The sequence below is a fragment of the Nycticebus coucang genome, chromosome 2, assembly GCF_027406575.1.
Source record: "Nycticebus coucang isolate mNycCou1 chromosome 2, mNycCou1.pri, whole genome shotgun sequence".
Taxonomy (NCBI): Eukaryota; Metazoa; Chordata; class Mammalia; order Primates; family Lorisidae; genus Nycticebus; species Nycticebus coucang.
Window position 1 is genome coordinate 62,668,474 of NC_069781.1, and position 17,634 is coordinate 62,686,107.

At 36.9% G+C, this 17,634-nt stretch overlaps 1 protein-coding gene across 1 annotated transcript in view; it reads right to left on the reverse strand.

Annotated features, from left to right (window-relative positions):
* Window positions 1-905: 905 nt before the first annotated feature.
* The window catches only part of CCDC171 (coiled-coil domain containing 171), a 473,803-nt gene continuing 457,074 nt past the window's right edge, over window positions 906-17,634 (reverse strand). The window contains exon 26 of the mRNA XM_053574177.1: window positions 906-1,295. Coding sequence (XP_053430152.1) covers window positions 1,068-1,295 — 228 coding nt within the window. The 3' untranslated portion in view covers window positions 906-1,067. The remainder of the gene's footprint in view (window positions 1,296-17,634) is intronic.

The window sequence follows — 17,634 nt, forward strand, 5'->3', positions numbered from 1 at the left end:
TCCTGCTTGACCTATTATTTGATATTTGACCACTTGGTTGCAAGACACTTGCTCTTTCTAGCTGAAATGTCACTGGGGCATCTTGTCAGCTCCCCGACATCTCGGCCTGACATACAATTTTACTTTTGTGTGCTACAAGGCAGAAAATGCAGGGCAATGGCCTTGTTTTAAATTCTGTCAGCATCAAAGATGGGCATCACTCTTGGGTCCTACCAACAACAAAAACAAAAAAAAGAGTCTATTTTGAAGGTCAAAACAGCCATTACCTTGAAGTTTTTCAGCTTATACTAAATATATTACCTGCTATCCTGGTATGGGAACTGTCCTTATGACGTGCTTAAACACACCACAGAAATCTTCCCAGCACAATTGCTCTACTTTCTTATCAAATGCAGACCTGATAAAAGAATGAGTTTTCAATGCCTGCAGGGACCAGATTCAGCAGTTAACTTAACTTGTTCAAATGGGCAAGTGGTATCATGTAGCTTTACAAGAAGCAACCTGACCTTCTCACATTGACCAGGAGTGACATTATTGTGTAGGAGGAGAAGCAGTCACATCATTTCTGTTTTGCACAACCTGCTTAAAGTTTGCAACTAAATGCTTGTCTTCAGTTCAGCTGACAAGAGAGAAGAGGGGGCTCAGTGAACCATGGCAGGGCTGCCATGAAATGACAGGAATCATTGGCATACATTTCAAATAGCTCTTTCAATCCTATTAAAGTATTGCAGTTCTGCTTTAAAATAGACAAGTATGAAACAACTTTGATAGATAGAGACTAAAATGGCTTATTGATTTTTTAAAGTCCGAGGGAAATTACCCAAAATGTGTCATTCTTTAACATTTAAAAATATGTTACATAAAAATGAGCAACTGTGATAATAAATAAAACTTGGAGAGGAAAAAGTTGGTTATTTCCTTATTCAAAGAGACAGAGCTACCCAAGCATAATTTTTTAAAACCCACTGCCACTTGTGCTGGAACAAAATTCAACTGATAAGAAAATCCCCCTTCAAAACAATTTTAATTGTACTGTTAACTCTTCTTCCATTTTTTATTTCATAAAGTCATAATCCAATCTGAGTTGGTCTTTTGGCATTAGCAGAAATAGTCACTGGAGAGGACTGAGATGATGTCAGAGCATGGGGTGCCGTATTTAAAAATGTCTCCTTTAAGAAAGTATAAGTTGTATCAAGTTCAGCTTTCAATGGCAAAAAGTTCCCAACACCAGTTGTGTCAGACTGAAGACCAGCTCTTGAAGAAATGGAGAGATTTGAGTGATCTCGTGATCCTGTCTATGACATACAAAAGAAAAAAATAATAAACATAGAATTAGAAACTGTTAGAATTTAAAACTATAAACAGGGACATAGATTAATGATAAGAACCGTAATATAAAATGGAATAGAAATTGCTATATAAGTAATCCATATGATAATACATAACTATTAAATTATTTTCCAAACATGACTGAATCTCTTATCTGCCCTGTTATAAACTTTTCAGGACAATAGGAGTCTGCCTAAACACCAAAACTTACTTTATATAAAATTTTGATACAATAAAGTTATTATAGCAAAGAGCCAAAATAAACAGGCATTTTTACCTTGACTCCAATTTACAAAAGCACTGAGAATAGTGTTTATTTCATTATACTATAATATGTGCCATATAATATGGAAGATTAGATCTCTTAGAAAATTAATTATGGCTTATTTACGTTTTTTAAATCTATCAGCATAACTGACTTAGTTGACAAACATAACAGAAAAATATGCTATTATCAGTAACCCCTAGAAAACAGCATTATTGAGATGTAAAATTCTACTAAGAAGAACTTTTTGGTTTTACTTTTAATAATAATGCCAACACCCAGTTTCGACAAATCTGTTCTATTAGAAGTACTTCCTTATTTTGGAAATCATGTACCAAAATAAGGGATTAAAAACAATTAATCATATATTTTAATAAAATATTGCTAGTGTTGAGACACTATTGGAAATCAAACATAAGAAATGCAACATACTCATGAAGTACCTGAGAACAGAATCAACATTTTAATAAAGCTATACATTTCAGCTTTCAGTGACATCAGTAATTAGTAGTTAATATTTAATACAATGAAGTCTTAGCAGTAAAGCAGGTAAAGATAATGACATTTAAACATAGCAGAAAATATTACTGCAATAGTACAATAGTGATCAATTGTATGTCAGAATTTTTCAGATATCCAGCAAATAAATGTGGCAGAGATTAGTCATAAGCAATTCCAGTTTTGTTTTGTTTTTTTAAACAAAATGCTTTCTTAGTAGATGTTCTTACAGGTTTGCTAACAACATAATTTAAAGTATAAGGGTCTGCTTTATTATATCATGTTATACAAAATTGTTTCTGCACATGAAAACAAGGGAGAAACTACGGATTGCTTCAGGAAAGTATTAGAAATTCAACTGTTGTATGTGTTACCATTTTTGTGGATTTTTTTAAAACTGCAACTAGAGAAAAATCAATGCCTGCATCTAACACCTAGTTCAGCAATTTTCTTTGATCTCTGTTCTTTTGATTTCTTGATACTCTACTGTAAGCCTATAGCTGATGGAAATCATCTCTTTTTTATATTGAAAGTTAAAAAACACCTTAACTGGCCACTTGAATAGCTCTATGAAGGAGAGGATTTAGCTTATTCCCACGGAAGGAAAAGAACTTCCAAAATTATGAATTGGCATTCATTAGTAGTGTTGATAAAGTTCCACTTGCAGAACCTAAATATTGGGTTTGATTATGTCAGTTCAGGACCCAAACAGAGGCATCTCGTTACATAGAGGCTGGAAGTGTGGACTCTTGCATTTTACTACTCCTCGAATCTCCTTTTCTGATTTTTTTTCCAGCTGTGTGTCTGACTTGGCAGTGTCATTACTTGATTGATTTTGCTGCTATAAACACTATAGTGCCATTTACTAACTTATTCTGCCAGACCTGGGGGAAAAGGGAATGCTGAAAGATCAAGAAATGGTGTGGAGTGATTTTCTTCTTTAGAAAAAACAAATGAGTTATAGCAATAGTAGTCTTTATTATGATAAAAGAATACTGCCAGGCCAGGGTTCAAAAAAAATTTTTTTTTGGATACATCTTCACCTCTAGTGAACTACTTATGAAAAGAGAGGAGGACGTAGAATCAGACCAAGGTCAGGTATCCTCTGAGGGTATTTTCTTCTTGATGTTTTAGACTAGAGAAAGGTATTGGGCCAAACTGACCAACCCTTTCTGTTTGTCAATATTAGGAATATGCATAATTTACTCAAACCTATATACTGTACTTAAAGTTTCCTTTTTTGTTCTTATGAGTCCATCAGCCTAACATTATAAAGTTAGGAAAGCAGTCCCATAGGGAGTGTCTCTACTAACAGCCTACTTCTCTTCAATGTTCCTTCGTAGGAATCTTGGCATCCTACAAAGGCCCCCCTTTTGCCTTTTCTCATCCTGTTAATATGTCTATTTTCCACTATGTTGTCCGAAAGCACCCTTTTCCCTTAGACTAAGTAACTTTGAAATGGAGTCTTAAGTATTTCTCTAGTATTTCAAATCAGCCACACTTTCTGGACACTACCTTTTGATCTTATGTCCTAAACACGGAAGACAGCATAAAAATTTGGGGGGAGGAAAAAAGATTTCCTAAAGACTTGCACCCTTACAAAGGTATACTGTCTAGCAATTAAATAGACTTACTTCTGTGTAAAAGAAAACAAACGATTGTTTTTGCTACTAGGATCATTTGCTGTACTACTAGAAAATTTTTTTTCATGAAACAGGATAAAAATCTGATTTAAAGTCACTTTAAACTAAAGTTTAAAAAGCCAGCAAAAATTCTGGTAAAATTTTGATGTTAGAGTATGTTATTAAAAGAACAAGTAAATATGAATAATTTTTCTTGTTACAAATCATATCCAGAAACATATCACAATTTTTTTTTTTGCTTTTTAAATGTAACACAGTGAGTAAAAGACAGTTAAATAACATTTTGTTAGAGATCATTAAAAGTTAATATTCACCACCTGATCTTATATTTTAAATCTGTAAAGTTCATGGCCATTTAAACTACTTTTTAAACTGCTGCAGTGTTCTGTCTCTTGTGTAAATCTAAATTTAGGCAATTTTTCAAAAGGAAATTATTTACCTACAATAAAAGCTAGGTGTCATGTGAATCTTTATGGAAGCACTTTTATTTACTCAATAAGCTGTAAATGATTCTATTTGAACTGTTATAGTCCATCAGCTAAATACATATTCACAATACAAAATGTGTCTACTAAATTTCTCCAATTTAAAAATCTTATGAAATACAATAATAGGATGTGTCCAATAGTCATTTTTCAAGGCTTTAATATCTTAATTTTCTAAGAAAGTTTTCTAAACAAAAATAAATAAATAAAGCATTCGGCTAATAATAAAATAATCACCCAATAAATTGTCTATATAGCAAAGGCTTTTTACCGACCAAGGCTTCTGAAACAATGACACTAAGCCATTTGTCTCCTGTGTAGCATTTATGATCAAGTTAAGTCTTCTAGAATTTAATACTATACAAAGGGAAGGGAAATGTGGTTTAGGAAGCCTGAGTAGTATTGCCTAGAGACTATGCTAAGCACATAGTGTAAAAAGAATACTATACTGGAAATCAGCAGACTATAGATTCCTCTCCCAGTTTCATTATGATCTAACTGGGTGCTTTGGAGCAGGTGAATTAGTCCATTCACCTCTCGCCTTCTTTGCCTATAAAATGAGGGGCTAGAAGTTCCACAAGTCTATCATAATTCCATGTCTGATAGCATATAATAGTAACACCTAATGTTTGTGGGCAGCACTAACCCAGAAATCAGTCTCCTAAACATAATACCTAAGATTTTGAGAGGATATACACAGGCCATTTTTTTTTTTTTTTTTTGTAGAGACAGAGTCTCACTTTATGGCCCTCGGTAGAGTGCCGTGGCCTCACACAGCTCACAGCAACCTCCAACTCCTGGGCTTAAGCGATTCTCTTGCCTCAGCCTCCCAAGTAGCTGGGACTACAGGCGCCCGCCACAACGCCCGGCTATTTTTTGGTTGCAGTTTGGCCGGGGCTGGGTTTGAACCCGCCACCCTCGGTATATGGGGCCGGCGCCCTACCCACTGAGCCACAGGCGCCGCCCCACAGGCCATTTTTAAGGGGAAGGAATACATATTGCATATGATTCTAAAATAAAGCAAATAGATAACAAGATTAGCTACAGGTTAGATGATGTGGCTTCATTCAGTTAAATTCTGTAATACCCTTTTCATTACTTCAACCTTCAAGATGATGTTTTAAACCCTGTAAATTACTGACTAGTTTTAAGTAGCATACACAGTTCCATATTAGCCGATGAAGAAATAAAAAACACCCACGAGAGGGCCTTCCAGTGAGGGTTCTTGGCCATTTCAACTTTAGTTCCTAATGTATTCTTACCACTAGAGTCTCAATACTCAGTGTCACAAAGCTTTCTTCCTTCCAAAGACTTCAAATTAATTACCTAAATTCTACTAATACCTGGCCGTTTTTCTGTTCTGCCATGCTAGTATCATCACACTGTCATTTATACAGACAAACAGAGTTGGCAATAATCACATCTATAGTTATCTCGTATGGAATATTCAATTATATATATATTCACACACACAAATACATTCACCTTATAAATATATACACATATATAATTGATATATGCATTTATATACAGATACACACACATACACATCTGCTATCATGCATTAAGTATTTATTCATTGCACAGTATTTAACAATTCTAACTTTTAGTTACCAAGGCCATAGCTGTAGGAATATTTTATGCATTATTCCCCCACAAGTCACTGAACCTTAGTACAGACTAGTTTGATTCATTAGTTCACTGACATTAAGGCATGGGGAAAATATGAGTCAATGGAGCAACATAAAATCTCTAAGTATTTCCTATCAAGAGTCCTATATACTTAGAGATTAAGAAAGAAGGACAATCATAGAGGTAGAAACAGAAAAGAGAGATAGAAGATATTAACAACAAACGGATGATTCATATCACAATTTTGTTCTCAAGCACACATTCAGCACTTGTTTAGGAACCGTAGCTCTCAAGTCAATCTACTGGTTCAGATTCAACATTGGCTACCTATTTGATGTGGAAGATTGATTGGATTAATGGTTTTTCATCTTCATAATTCCCTATAGCCATGCCCCTTTTGCCATATGACTCTGCAGCACTTTGCAGTCTGGCTCTTAGCTCTTAGCTTCCCTGTGTAGCTTCTTCTACCATTTCCTCACTTATGCTACGAGTCCCTAAATATGACACTGCACAACTTACACTGGCCTCCTATCTGCCTGCTTCTACCCTTTGTTGGGTGAATTCCATGCCTTGCCAACTCTGGTCAAGATTTGTCTCTTTGGTAAGGCTTTTCCAGAACCTCTTCCTACCCTTTTCCAACTACAATTAACTGCAACATCTGTTTTTAAAATTCCTTTGTGAGCATTTATTTTACTATATTTACTATGTTTATTTTCCCTATAAAACTATTCCCAGCACTTACCAGAGTATTTGGGACTAAATTAGATTCCTAAATGATGAATGACTGAATGCATATTCACAGTATTACTTTATGGTTTTGGTCTTAAATTGCTATTTGGTTATTTCACACCTATACAGATTATTACTGATCCAATTAGAAGTAGTATAATATAGTGGAAAGAATATGGGCTTTGAAAGTGGAGAGACATTGGGTTCTAAACTTTATTCTGCCATTTAATAACTATTTGATCTTTGACAAGTTAATTAACCTATGTGAGCCTGTATCTTTATCTGTAAAGTAAGAAGAATAATCTCTCATAGTGTTGTTTTAATAATTAAAAGAAATAATACATACTATAAATATGATAGCATATTTAAATACAGCTTACATAAGCATAATTGTACACAGTAGCTCCTCTTCTTCATTTCTCTTTCTATCCTTCTCAAGTGATAATAAATTTCAAATTATTACAGCTAAATATATTAGATATGTATGTCAAACAGTATGCTAGGTTCAATTTTATAACTGCTAAAGTTTGGATTTGTGTTCCCTCTAACCTCATGTTGAAATTTGATCCCAAATACTGGATGTGGGGCCTAATAGGAGGGTTTGGGTCATGGGAGTAGATCCCCTGAAATGGCTTAGCACTGTTCTCACGGTAATGAGTGAGCTCTTGCTTAATTAGTTCTCGGTCACCCATCTCTCACCATGTGATCTCTGCACGCACCAACTCCCCTTCACCTTCTGTCATGAGTACAAGAGGCCTATGGCCCATCCCAGATGCAGACGCTCAAGCTGGAACTTTTCCAGACATCACAACCATAAGCAAAATAAGCCACTTTTCTTTATAAATTATCCAGCCTCAGGTATTCCTTTATAGTAACACAAATGGAGTAAGACATGAAATTGGCACGGAGGTGTGGGGTGTTGCTGTAAAGATACCTGAAGATGTCTGAGTGGTTTGCATGGCAGAGGGTGAAAGAGTCTGGAGGGCCCATAGTTTGGAACTCCTTAGAGATTGGTTAAGTGGGTTTGACAAAAATGCTGATAGAAATAAAGGTTATGCTGATTAGTTCTCAGATGAAAATAGGGAATTTATTGAGATCTGGAGCAAAGGTCATCTTTGTTATGCCTTAGCAAAGAACTTGGCTGCACTGTGTCCATACCTCTGGGGCTTTTAGAAAGCTGAATTTAAGAGGGATGACCTAGGGTATCTGGTGGGAGAAGTTTCTAAGCAGCAAAAGCATTCAAAAAGTAGCATAACTGCTTTTAACAGCTTACAATCAGATATGGCAACAAATGAATGACCTAAAGGTGGAATTTATAATGAAAAGGGAAGCAGAGTATAAAAATTCAATAAATTGAAGACTGGCCATGTGGTAGAGATGGTAAAGAAGTTTTCAAGAGAGAAATCCACAGGTGTCGGGAAAGCAACCACTTGCTAGGGAGTAGCATGGATAAAGATAAGTCAGGTGCTGATAGTCAAGACAACAGAAAAAAAGACCCAGGGACATTTCAGACATCTACCAGACTGCTCCCAGCATAGGCCCAGAGGCCTAGGGTGACAGAATGGTTTCAAGGGACAGGCCCAGGGCACTGCTGCCCTGTACTACATCAGGATGCTGCTCCCCACACCCCAGCATCCCAACCACTAGGGCTCCAGCCATACCTCAAATGGTCTCAGGGACTACTAATCAGGTCACTGTTCCAGAGTTCAAGCTATACACTCTGAGAGCATCCACATGGTGTTAATGCTTTAGGCACCCAAAAAGCCAAGAGCTATGGAGGCTTGGCAGCTTCCACTATAGATTTCGAAGGAAATGAGGGAAAGTCTGGAGGCTCAGGCAGCAGATTGCTGCAGGAGCAAAGCCACCATTAAGAGCTTCTTCTAAGGCGATGGGTCTGCTCTCCAGAGAACCCACTGGAGCAATGCCTAGTGGAGTCCTGGGAGCAGGGCACCTACAAGGATCACAAATTATAGAACCACCAGCATTGTGCCACCTTAGTCTGGAAAACTATAGGCATTCAACTCTAATCTATGAGTGCAGCTACATGTACCCAGCAAAACCATAGTGGCAGTGCTGACTGAGGCCTTGGGAACTCATCCCTCATGCCAGTGTTCCCAGGATGTAGAATATGATGTCAACATAGATCATTTAGTAGCTTTAAGATTACTGCCCTGCTGAGTTTCAGATGTGCATGGGGCCTATTACCCTTTTCTTTCGGCCCATTTCTCCCTTTCAGAATGGGAATGTTTACTCAATGCCTGCACAACTATTACATCTTAGAAGTAAATAACTCACTTTTAATTTTACAGGCTTGTGTCTGTAAGTAACTTGCCCTAAGTCTCAGATGAGACTTTGGATTTTTGAGTTGGTTAAGGCTTTTGGGGATAACTGAATTTTATATATAAGAAGGTCATGAGATTTGGAGAACCTGCGCAAAATGCCATAGTTTGGACATTTGTCCTTCTAAACCTCATGTTGAAATTTGATCCCCAATGTTGGAGGAGGGACTGAAGGGAGGGGTTTGCATCATGGGGGCAGATCTTTCATTAATAGCATGGTGCCATCCTTGTGGTAATGCATGAGTTTTCTCTCTGTTAGTTTTGGTGAAAGCTGGCTGGTAAAAAAAGCCTGGCACACCCCACCCTGCCCTGCTTCCTCTCTTGCCCTGTAAGCTCTGCACACAGCGATTCCACTTCATCTTGATGCAGATGCTCAGTCTTGAACTGCTTCAGACATCAGAACTGTGAACCAAATAGACTTTTATTTATAAATTACACAAATTCAGGTAGTCCTTTATAGTAATGCAATGGGCTAAGACAACAGGCATTGTCTGAATTCTCATAACAACTCCATGAGAAAGTGGTACTGTTATCCTTATTGTACAGTTAAAGAAACAAGGGTTCAGAAGAATAGAATAAATTGCCTGGATTGCACAACTTGGTAGTAATAGAAAGGGATGTGAATCTTGATTCCTCTGATTCTCCTACTCATACACTCAATCAGTACCTTACAATAGCACCCAAAGAAGACACAGCCTCAGGTTTATTTTATATGTAGGGCCATTTCACAAACAAAGTAAGGGTTTAACAAATCTCTTTGAAACTGGAAAATAAAAGCATATAGATTGTAGTACAGGCTAAAATAACTGTTTCTATTTTTGACAGCATATTTATGGTCCAATATTTGAATACCTATGATACTGGGGTAAATAGATTTTATGGTATTTACACAAAATGAAAGTCGAAGCCCTTTCACCAAAGCAGCTTATACACTGTTACATTCAGAGGAAAAATTCAGCACTAAAGTTTTAAATTACACCAGAACATTTAAAGTTTAATTAAAAAAAAATTTTTTTTTTTTGAGACGGAATCTCAAGCTGTCTCCCTGGGTAGAGTGTCGTAGCATCACAGCTCACAGCAACCTGAAACTGTTAGGTTTAAGCAATTCTCTTGCCTTAGTTTCCCAAGTAGCTGGGATTACAGGTGCCCGCCACAATGCCCAGCTATTTTGTTGTTGTTGTTGCAGTTGTCATTGTTGTTTTAGCTGGCCCGGGCTGGGTTCAAGGTTCAAACCCGCCAGCCTTGGTGTATGTGGCCAGTGCCTTACCCACTAAGCTATGGGTGCCGCCCTAAACTTTAATTTTAAATTACTTTAAAGATGTCTTGTGCCTGACAAGATAACAGTACCCATTTTCTAATCTTGGATGTTTAGATTTTCTGACACGGTTAAAGATGGAAGGGGAGTTGAAAAATTTTCCCAGATGGCTTTTGTTCCTTCTTTTCCTAGTTTCTTTCACACTCTCATGGTACTAGTCTACTACTTTCCTGCCATTCCTGACACACTTGGTAATGCAGAGTGACAAAGATGGTCAGAAGATTCATAGAAGGCATTTCCCCTCCTGTATCTTAGTAACCTATACTCCAAAAAAACTCAGAAAGAATTTGAAATGTAAATATGTTTATACACTCAAATATATAAAAATGTATAAAAATCAAATAAAAAACGTAAGCACAGTATATAAGAAAATGTCACTGAAAAACTGAAATGACAAAACTGGTAAAAAATATGGGCAACTCACATAATAGCCATTAAGTGATTCTTAATTTACAAAAGGCTCATGCAAATCCATTAAAAGAAGAATGCAAATAGGAAATAGGCTAAGGGTGGTCTATTTATTGCGTTCAGTTGTAACAGAAAACTCAAAATATCATTGACTTAAATAAGATAGAAGTTTATTTCTCTCTGACAGGGCTATATGATGCTATCAAGAATCCAGACTGCTTTTATCTTGGATTCTGCATCTGTGTATGTGGATTTTAACTCTTGGTCAAAAATGGCTGCTCAAGTCCCAACTACTGTGTCTGGATTCTAGACAGAAGAAAGGGGGATGGAGCAAGGAAGGAGGCACCACTTTCATTTAAAGACACTTCCTCAAACTGAACATTTTTTAAAATTTCAGATTACTATGTGTACAAATCATTAGGTCACATTGTTTGCATTTATTAGGTAAAATTCAAGTTGCAGTTGAGCCCTTCACACAGGGGGTGTGCTACAGGTACTGTTACATTGTGCCCATTAGATGAGGACTTAAGTCATATATCTAAATTAGCTTTGAAGGAGTCTGGGAAATGTAGCTTTTCTTTTCTCAGCAGCCCCCAGGTAATATTCAAAGGCTCTATTACTAAGAAAGAAAGTGAAAACAGAATCTAGGAAACCACTGCCAGTCTCTGCATCCATGTAAATTGGCTGTTTGGTTGGAGGGAGGAAGACTATAGTAACCAACCAACATATGAGTAAGTGCTAAAGTTCATTCATAATTAAAGAAATACAACACAAAACATACCAGTAAAAGACTACTTTTTACTTATCAGATTAGCAAAAATTCAGATGTCTGATGATGCCCACTACTGAGAAGAAGGAAACAGAAAACTCAACCTATGTAAGCAGGGATATAAGCTGGTGCAAAGACAAGATTTTAAATGTACCTACCCTTGGACCTAGTAACTCTACTGTTCAGGGTTTCTCCTATGTATACAGTTCAAAAAGTTCACCAAGATGAGCATACAAATGTGATCACTAAAGCATTTTTAAATAGAAAAATATTTTTATGTGAAACTAAAGTTTCCATCAATAAAGGCTATTTCATTGAAAAATGACACAACCACATAATATAAATATTTTTAAATTAGGTAAATATGTAAATGCTGATATAGAAATATGTCCAAGTGCAAAAAGAAAGTTCACACATAATATGTACTTATGTATTTGTATTTTAAAAGTAAGCATAAATATACATATATACCTACCTATCCCTATTTTATTTCCTAAAAAAATAAATCATAAGAGACTTAGTTATCTTTGAAAAGAGGAGTTAAAATGGACTGTGGCTTAGGAAAAAAATATTGAAAGTTAAAATTTTTCTTATGATTTGTTACCTTTAAAATTATTTGAATATAAGCAAAAATTAAAGTTATGAACTGGCAGTTCACAAAAGTGAAAACACACCTAGTTAATAAATAAATAGGCAAAATGTTAACCCCCACTAGTAATTAAGAATGGAAAACAAAATGAGACATTTATTGCCAATGAAAGTTACATTTCAAAGATTATGATATTAAATGTTAGTGAAAACATTGTGAAATAAAGCATTCATAAATTGCTAGCAGTCATATAAACTGACAGAACCATTTGGACTATAATTAGGCAACTGTATTAAATGGCTAATGCCATTTGATCCAATAATTCCATTTATGATTAGGTACCTTATACTAATAATAACAAAAATTGGAAATAATCTCTCATTCAACCTCAGAAAATACAGTTAAGAAAGCTATGGCCACTTGGTGGAATATTATGTAGCTATAAAATTTATGGTTACAAACTTCTGGATAACATGGACAAATGTCTAGGCTTAATCGAAGGTCAGCAAACTTTTTCTGTAAAGGAACAGATAATACATATTTTATGCTTTGCAGGCTGAATGTTCTCTGTTATAACTACTAAACTCAGCTGTGGTAGCACAAAAGCAGCCATAGACAATATGTAAATGAATTAGCATGGCTGTGTTCCAAAATAGTTTTACATATGGACACTGAAATTTGAATTTCATATACTTTTTAATGTGTCATAAATTATCATTCTTGTTTTGCTTTTTAAAGAAATATTTCAAATGTAAAAACCATTCTTTGCTCACAAGTCATACGCAAACAGGTGGCAGGTAGATTTGACCCACAGGCTGTACTTTGCCGACCTTTGCTTGGGCTGGACTGTGTAGGTGAAAAAGCAGTACACAAAATTACATATGGGACTGACTTTGTGGTATTGAAATTGTTGGGATACTTGTTCTCTATTCCTAGGGTTAGGGTTTGTATTTTCCAATTATCTACAAAAAGCATGCTTTAATTTTATAACTAAAAACCCTTTATTAAAAACTGAAACTATATATATTTATTGTATATGTAATGAAATATGTATGTACTTTAGTATAGTTATGACTCTGAAATGTGTGGTGAAAAAGGAAATTGTAGTTGGTTAGTTAAAAGTCTCAGAGGATAGGTCTTTAACCAAATGTTTTACAAGTTTTGAAATTATTTCAATTGAGCAGAGAATACTTATATACTTATTATCAATTATTTAACTCATTCACAATCTGGCATTGAATAAACACATACACAAATAATTATACTGAGTAACTTGTTCCTCTACTCTACACAAATACAACTCCTTATACAAAGTTATACAGAGTGGCCACTTACAACTTGTGTGCCTTCATTTTACTCTAAATACCACTTCCAGATGCCAAATTATGACTTCTGTGGTCAAAATGTACACATGTCACACTCTCTCTGGGAACTATTAGGCAAGTTTTCTGACCACTATTTCATTACTGAAGAATTTCCTCTTCAAGTTATAAACCTCTTTTATTCAATGTCAAAAATTTAGCAATAATCTGGAAGCTATAAACTTAGACCTTTCAGCAGCATGTTTTTCAATGAGTGGAATTACTAAGCATGCACTCAGATAAAGAGGAATAGGGGAAGGTGAGAATAATTTAGAACTTAAAGTTGTTTGAAAGAGATGACTTTTTTAAACCTTACTAACAATGTAAGTATCTGTCAATCACATATCTCAACAAAATTAATAGTAAATTAACATTTTACAATTTGAAACACACTGTTTCGTGTTCTTCCCTTCTGTTGTTTTAGGCCACGTTTCCCCCATTATTCCAGTACAGCACAACTAAAACCCCTAGCAATTCTTCATGGGATGCTGCAAAGTCTATTTCCCTGCTAACCATCCATAATATAAATATTTCCTAGGGCTGTGGACACTTTGAATAGCAAAGTGGATAGGTTTTTCTGGAGGAACTGGCTATCTTTAGTGGAAAGAATTTCATCCCTGTATTTCTCAGTGCGAGAGGGACACTTCAGATGTGAGATAAATCATCTGATCTTGGGGTCATATCTGTGGAATGCCTTAAAATCACAAGCCCTAGGGAATATGTTCTAACAAAGCACTTACCTAGCAATGACACTTCCTTTGCATACAAGGCAGGAATGCTATTTTTGATAGAACCAGGCCATTTCCAGCAGTCTCAAATCAAACCCATCTTTAGGAATAACATCCTATAGAACAGTCAGAATAATGTAGCAAAGACAAAATTCCAAAATAACATACCTCTTGGTTATATATCAGGAACATATTCCTTACATTACCAATCCTACATGATAGATTTTTCTTCATGCTTACATAACACACAAAGAGTATCTATACCCACATCTAATCTTAGTGTCCTAAATTAGCTCTATTCATTAATTTTTTCTATAAATATCCATCAAGTGCTTACAATGTATCAAATACTGTGCTAGTCATACAGCAGTGAAGTAAACACAGTAAATACTGTAATACAGCAGTGAAGCAAACACATAAAAATTCCCTACTTCAGGATCAACCCTTAAATAATGTACATCTAAGCCAGTTCTTCAATTACAATTTGCTGAAACATCATGTGATCATCCAATGACTGTTTTATTAATAATAAGCTTTGCACAATGGCACTACATGTTTCTTATCCTCATTGGTCCATGCATACAGATACGGGCCCGGTAAGAGTCACATGTCCTTGGTTCTTCTCTGACCTGCTCACACGAGATCTCAAGAAACCCTGCAGAATCCCCATCCAGAGTTGCTGGGTATCTGTAATCCCTCCATCAGGTCAGGCCATCAATGCTTTGGATGGCTCTCTAGGCCACAAAAATGTTTCTAGCCAAATTTGGTTACACACCCATCCTTCTCTCTCTCATTTGAAAACTGTGGCACTCTAACTCTGTCTTGGAGTGTCTGTCACAAAACATTTCTTTCAGCTTCTACCTTATTTTAAGGTGCTTTCCATACGAACAAGTCCAGATGCCAGTTACTAGTCCGGTATAGAGGAAAGCAGTTCTCTTCACTTCCCATCTCCTTCTCTGGGTAGTGGCCTACAAATCCTCCACTAGTCCATCTTCACCATTTGCCAGAGCCCTCATTCAAATTAATTCTCAAGCCTGTAATCCTAGCACTCTGGGAGGCCAAGGCAGGTTGATCACCTGAGCTCAAGATTTTGAGACCAGCCTGAGCAAAAGCGAGACCCTGTCTCTACTAAAAATACAAAAACTAGCCAGGAGCAGTTGTGTACACCTGTGGGGAGGCTGAGGCAAGAGGATTGCTAAAACCCAGGAGTTGGAGGTTGCTGTGAGCTATGATGCCACAGCACTCTACCCAGGTTGACAGAGTAAAAAATAAAATAAAATAGCCTGCAGACCAATTTTTCAAAAAGGCCTGAAATTCAGCTTAGGTTCAAAGTAGGGTGTGTACTAGATAAGTGTACTAGATGATGATTTGACATAGGTTTCGAAGCTCTTTATTTATTTATTTTTTTTTTTTGAGACAGAGCCTCAAACTGTAGCCCTGGGTAGAGTGCTGTGCCGTCACAACTCACAGCAACCTCCAACTCCTGGGCTTAGGCAAGTCTCTTGCCTCAACCTCCCAAGTAGCTGGAACTACAGGCGCTCGCTATGCCTGGCTATTTTTTGGTTGTAGTTGTCATTGTTATTTGGCAGGCCTGGGCTGAATTCAAACCTGCCAGCTCTGGTGTATGTAGCTGGCACCCTAGCCACTTGAGCTACAGGCACCGAGCTGGTTTTGAAGCTCTTTATTAAAACTCTTTCCTCAGTTTTAAAGTATCTCTTCACTTTCTCTAGCCTAAATGTATTTTTAATTTTTATAAATAAGTCATCAGTTCAGATTTCTATTTCCTACCTCATCTCTTCTTTATTGTATATTTGCTTTTTATTTGAGAATATCCAAACTTTCTATTGAAGATAAGAAAAATAGGATAAAACTAATGAAAATAATTGAACACAGATAATGAATTGGCAAGTAGTTTGTGAAATGTAGCAGATCCATATGTTAAAAATAATAGTAAGTGGTCAGGCACAGTGGCTTACGCCTGTAATCCTAGAACTCTGGGAGGATTACTTGAGGTCAGGAGTTTAAGACAAGCCTGAGCAAGAGCAAGACCCCATCTCTACAAAAATGAGAAAAATTAACCAGGCATGGTGGCATGTGCCTATAGTCCCAGCTACATAGGAGCCTGAGATGAGAGAATTACTTGAGCCCAGGAGTGCAAGGTTGTAGTGTGCTATGATGAAACAACTGCACTCTAGTCTGGGCAACAAAGAGAGACCCCTGTCTCAAAAACAAAAAACAAACAAAAAAAAACCCCAGTAAGTTAGTGGCCTATAAGACATGTTATTTTATAAAGGAACAGAAAGACCACAACATAAGATAGAGATATGCCCCACCAAGGCAAAGCAGCCTAAGTGGCAAACGGTAGCTATTGGCCATACATATTTGTCCCTGCATCTCTTCTAGAAAGCTAGTGTTTGTAAGTGGCCCCAGGCATCTTCTGTTTTCCAATAGGTCCCCAGTTTCTCAGGCCATAGCTCCAGGTCCTCAACAAAGCTCCAGGGGAAAAGTCAAATGGTGTAAAATAATCATGGGGTGGAATCAGCGGAAAAACTCTGGTAACATGAATAACCAGAATAGATCAACACCCCCAAGGAAAGATATGGCAGCTGTAACTGAAGATCCCATTCATAAACAGCTGGCCGAGATGTCAGAAATCAAATTCAGAATTTGGATTGCAAACAAGATTAATAGAATGGAGGAAAATTTGGAATTAGAAATTCGAAGAGCAAATCAAAAGTCAGAATTAGAAATTTGAAGAGAAATTCAAAAGTTGTCTCAAGCATTTAATGAATTTAAAGACAAAATCACCAAAGATTTTGATGCACTGAAGCAAGAATTTGCAGCCCTCAAAGATCTGAAAAATATAGTAGAATCCCTCAGTAACAGAGTGGAGCAAGCAGAAGAAAGGATTTCTGACATTGAAGACAAAGCTTTTGAACACTCCCAAACTCTCAAAGAAGAAGAGAAATGGAGAGCAAAAACAGATCATTCTCTCAGAGAGCTCTGGGATAATTCGAAGAAGGCTAATATCTGCCTCATGGGAATCCCTGAAAGCGATGAAGTGGCCTCACAAGGCACAGAGGCCCTTCTCCATGAAATTATGAAAGAGAATTTTCCAGACATGCCAAGAGATTCTGAAATTCAGATAGCAGTTTCAGAGCCCCAGCACGACTCAATCTGGATAAGACATCCCCCAGACCCCCTTTTCTTCTTCTTCTTTTTTTTTTTTGTAGAGACAGAGTCTCACTGTACCGCCCTCGGGTGGAATGCCATGACATCACATGGCTCACATCAACCTCTAACTCTTAACTCTTGGGCTTATGCGATTCTCTTGCCTCAGCCTCCCAAGCAGCTACGACTACAGGCACCTGCCACAACACCCGGCTATTTTTTGTTTGCAGTTTGGCGGGAGCTGGGTTTGAACCCACCACCCTCGGCATATGGGGCCGGCGCCCTACTCACTGAGCCATAGGCGCTGCCCCAGACCCCCTTTTCTAACCTTAACCCTACCTCATAACTTCAAGAGAGTGGAGAAGGCTGGTGC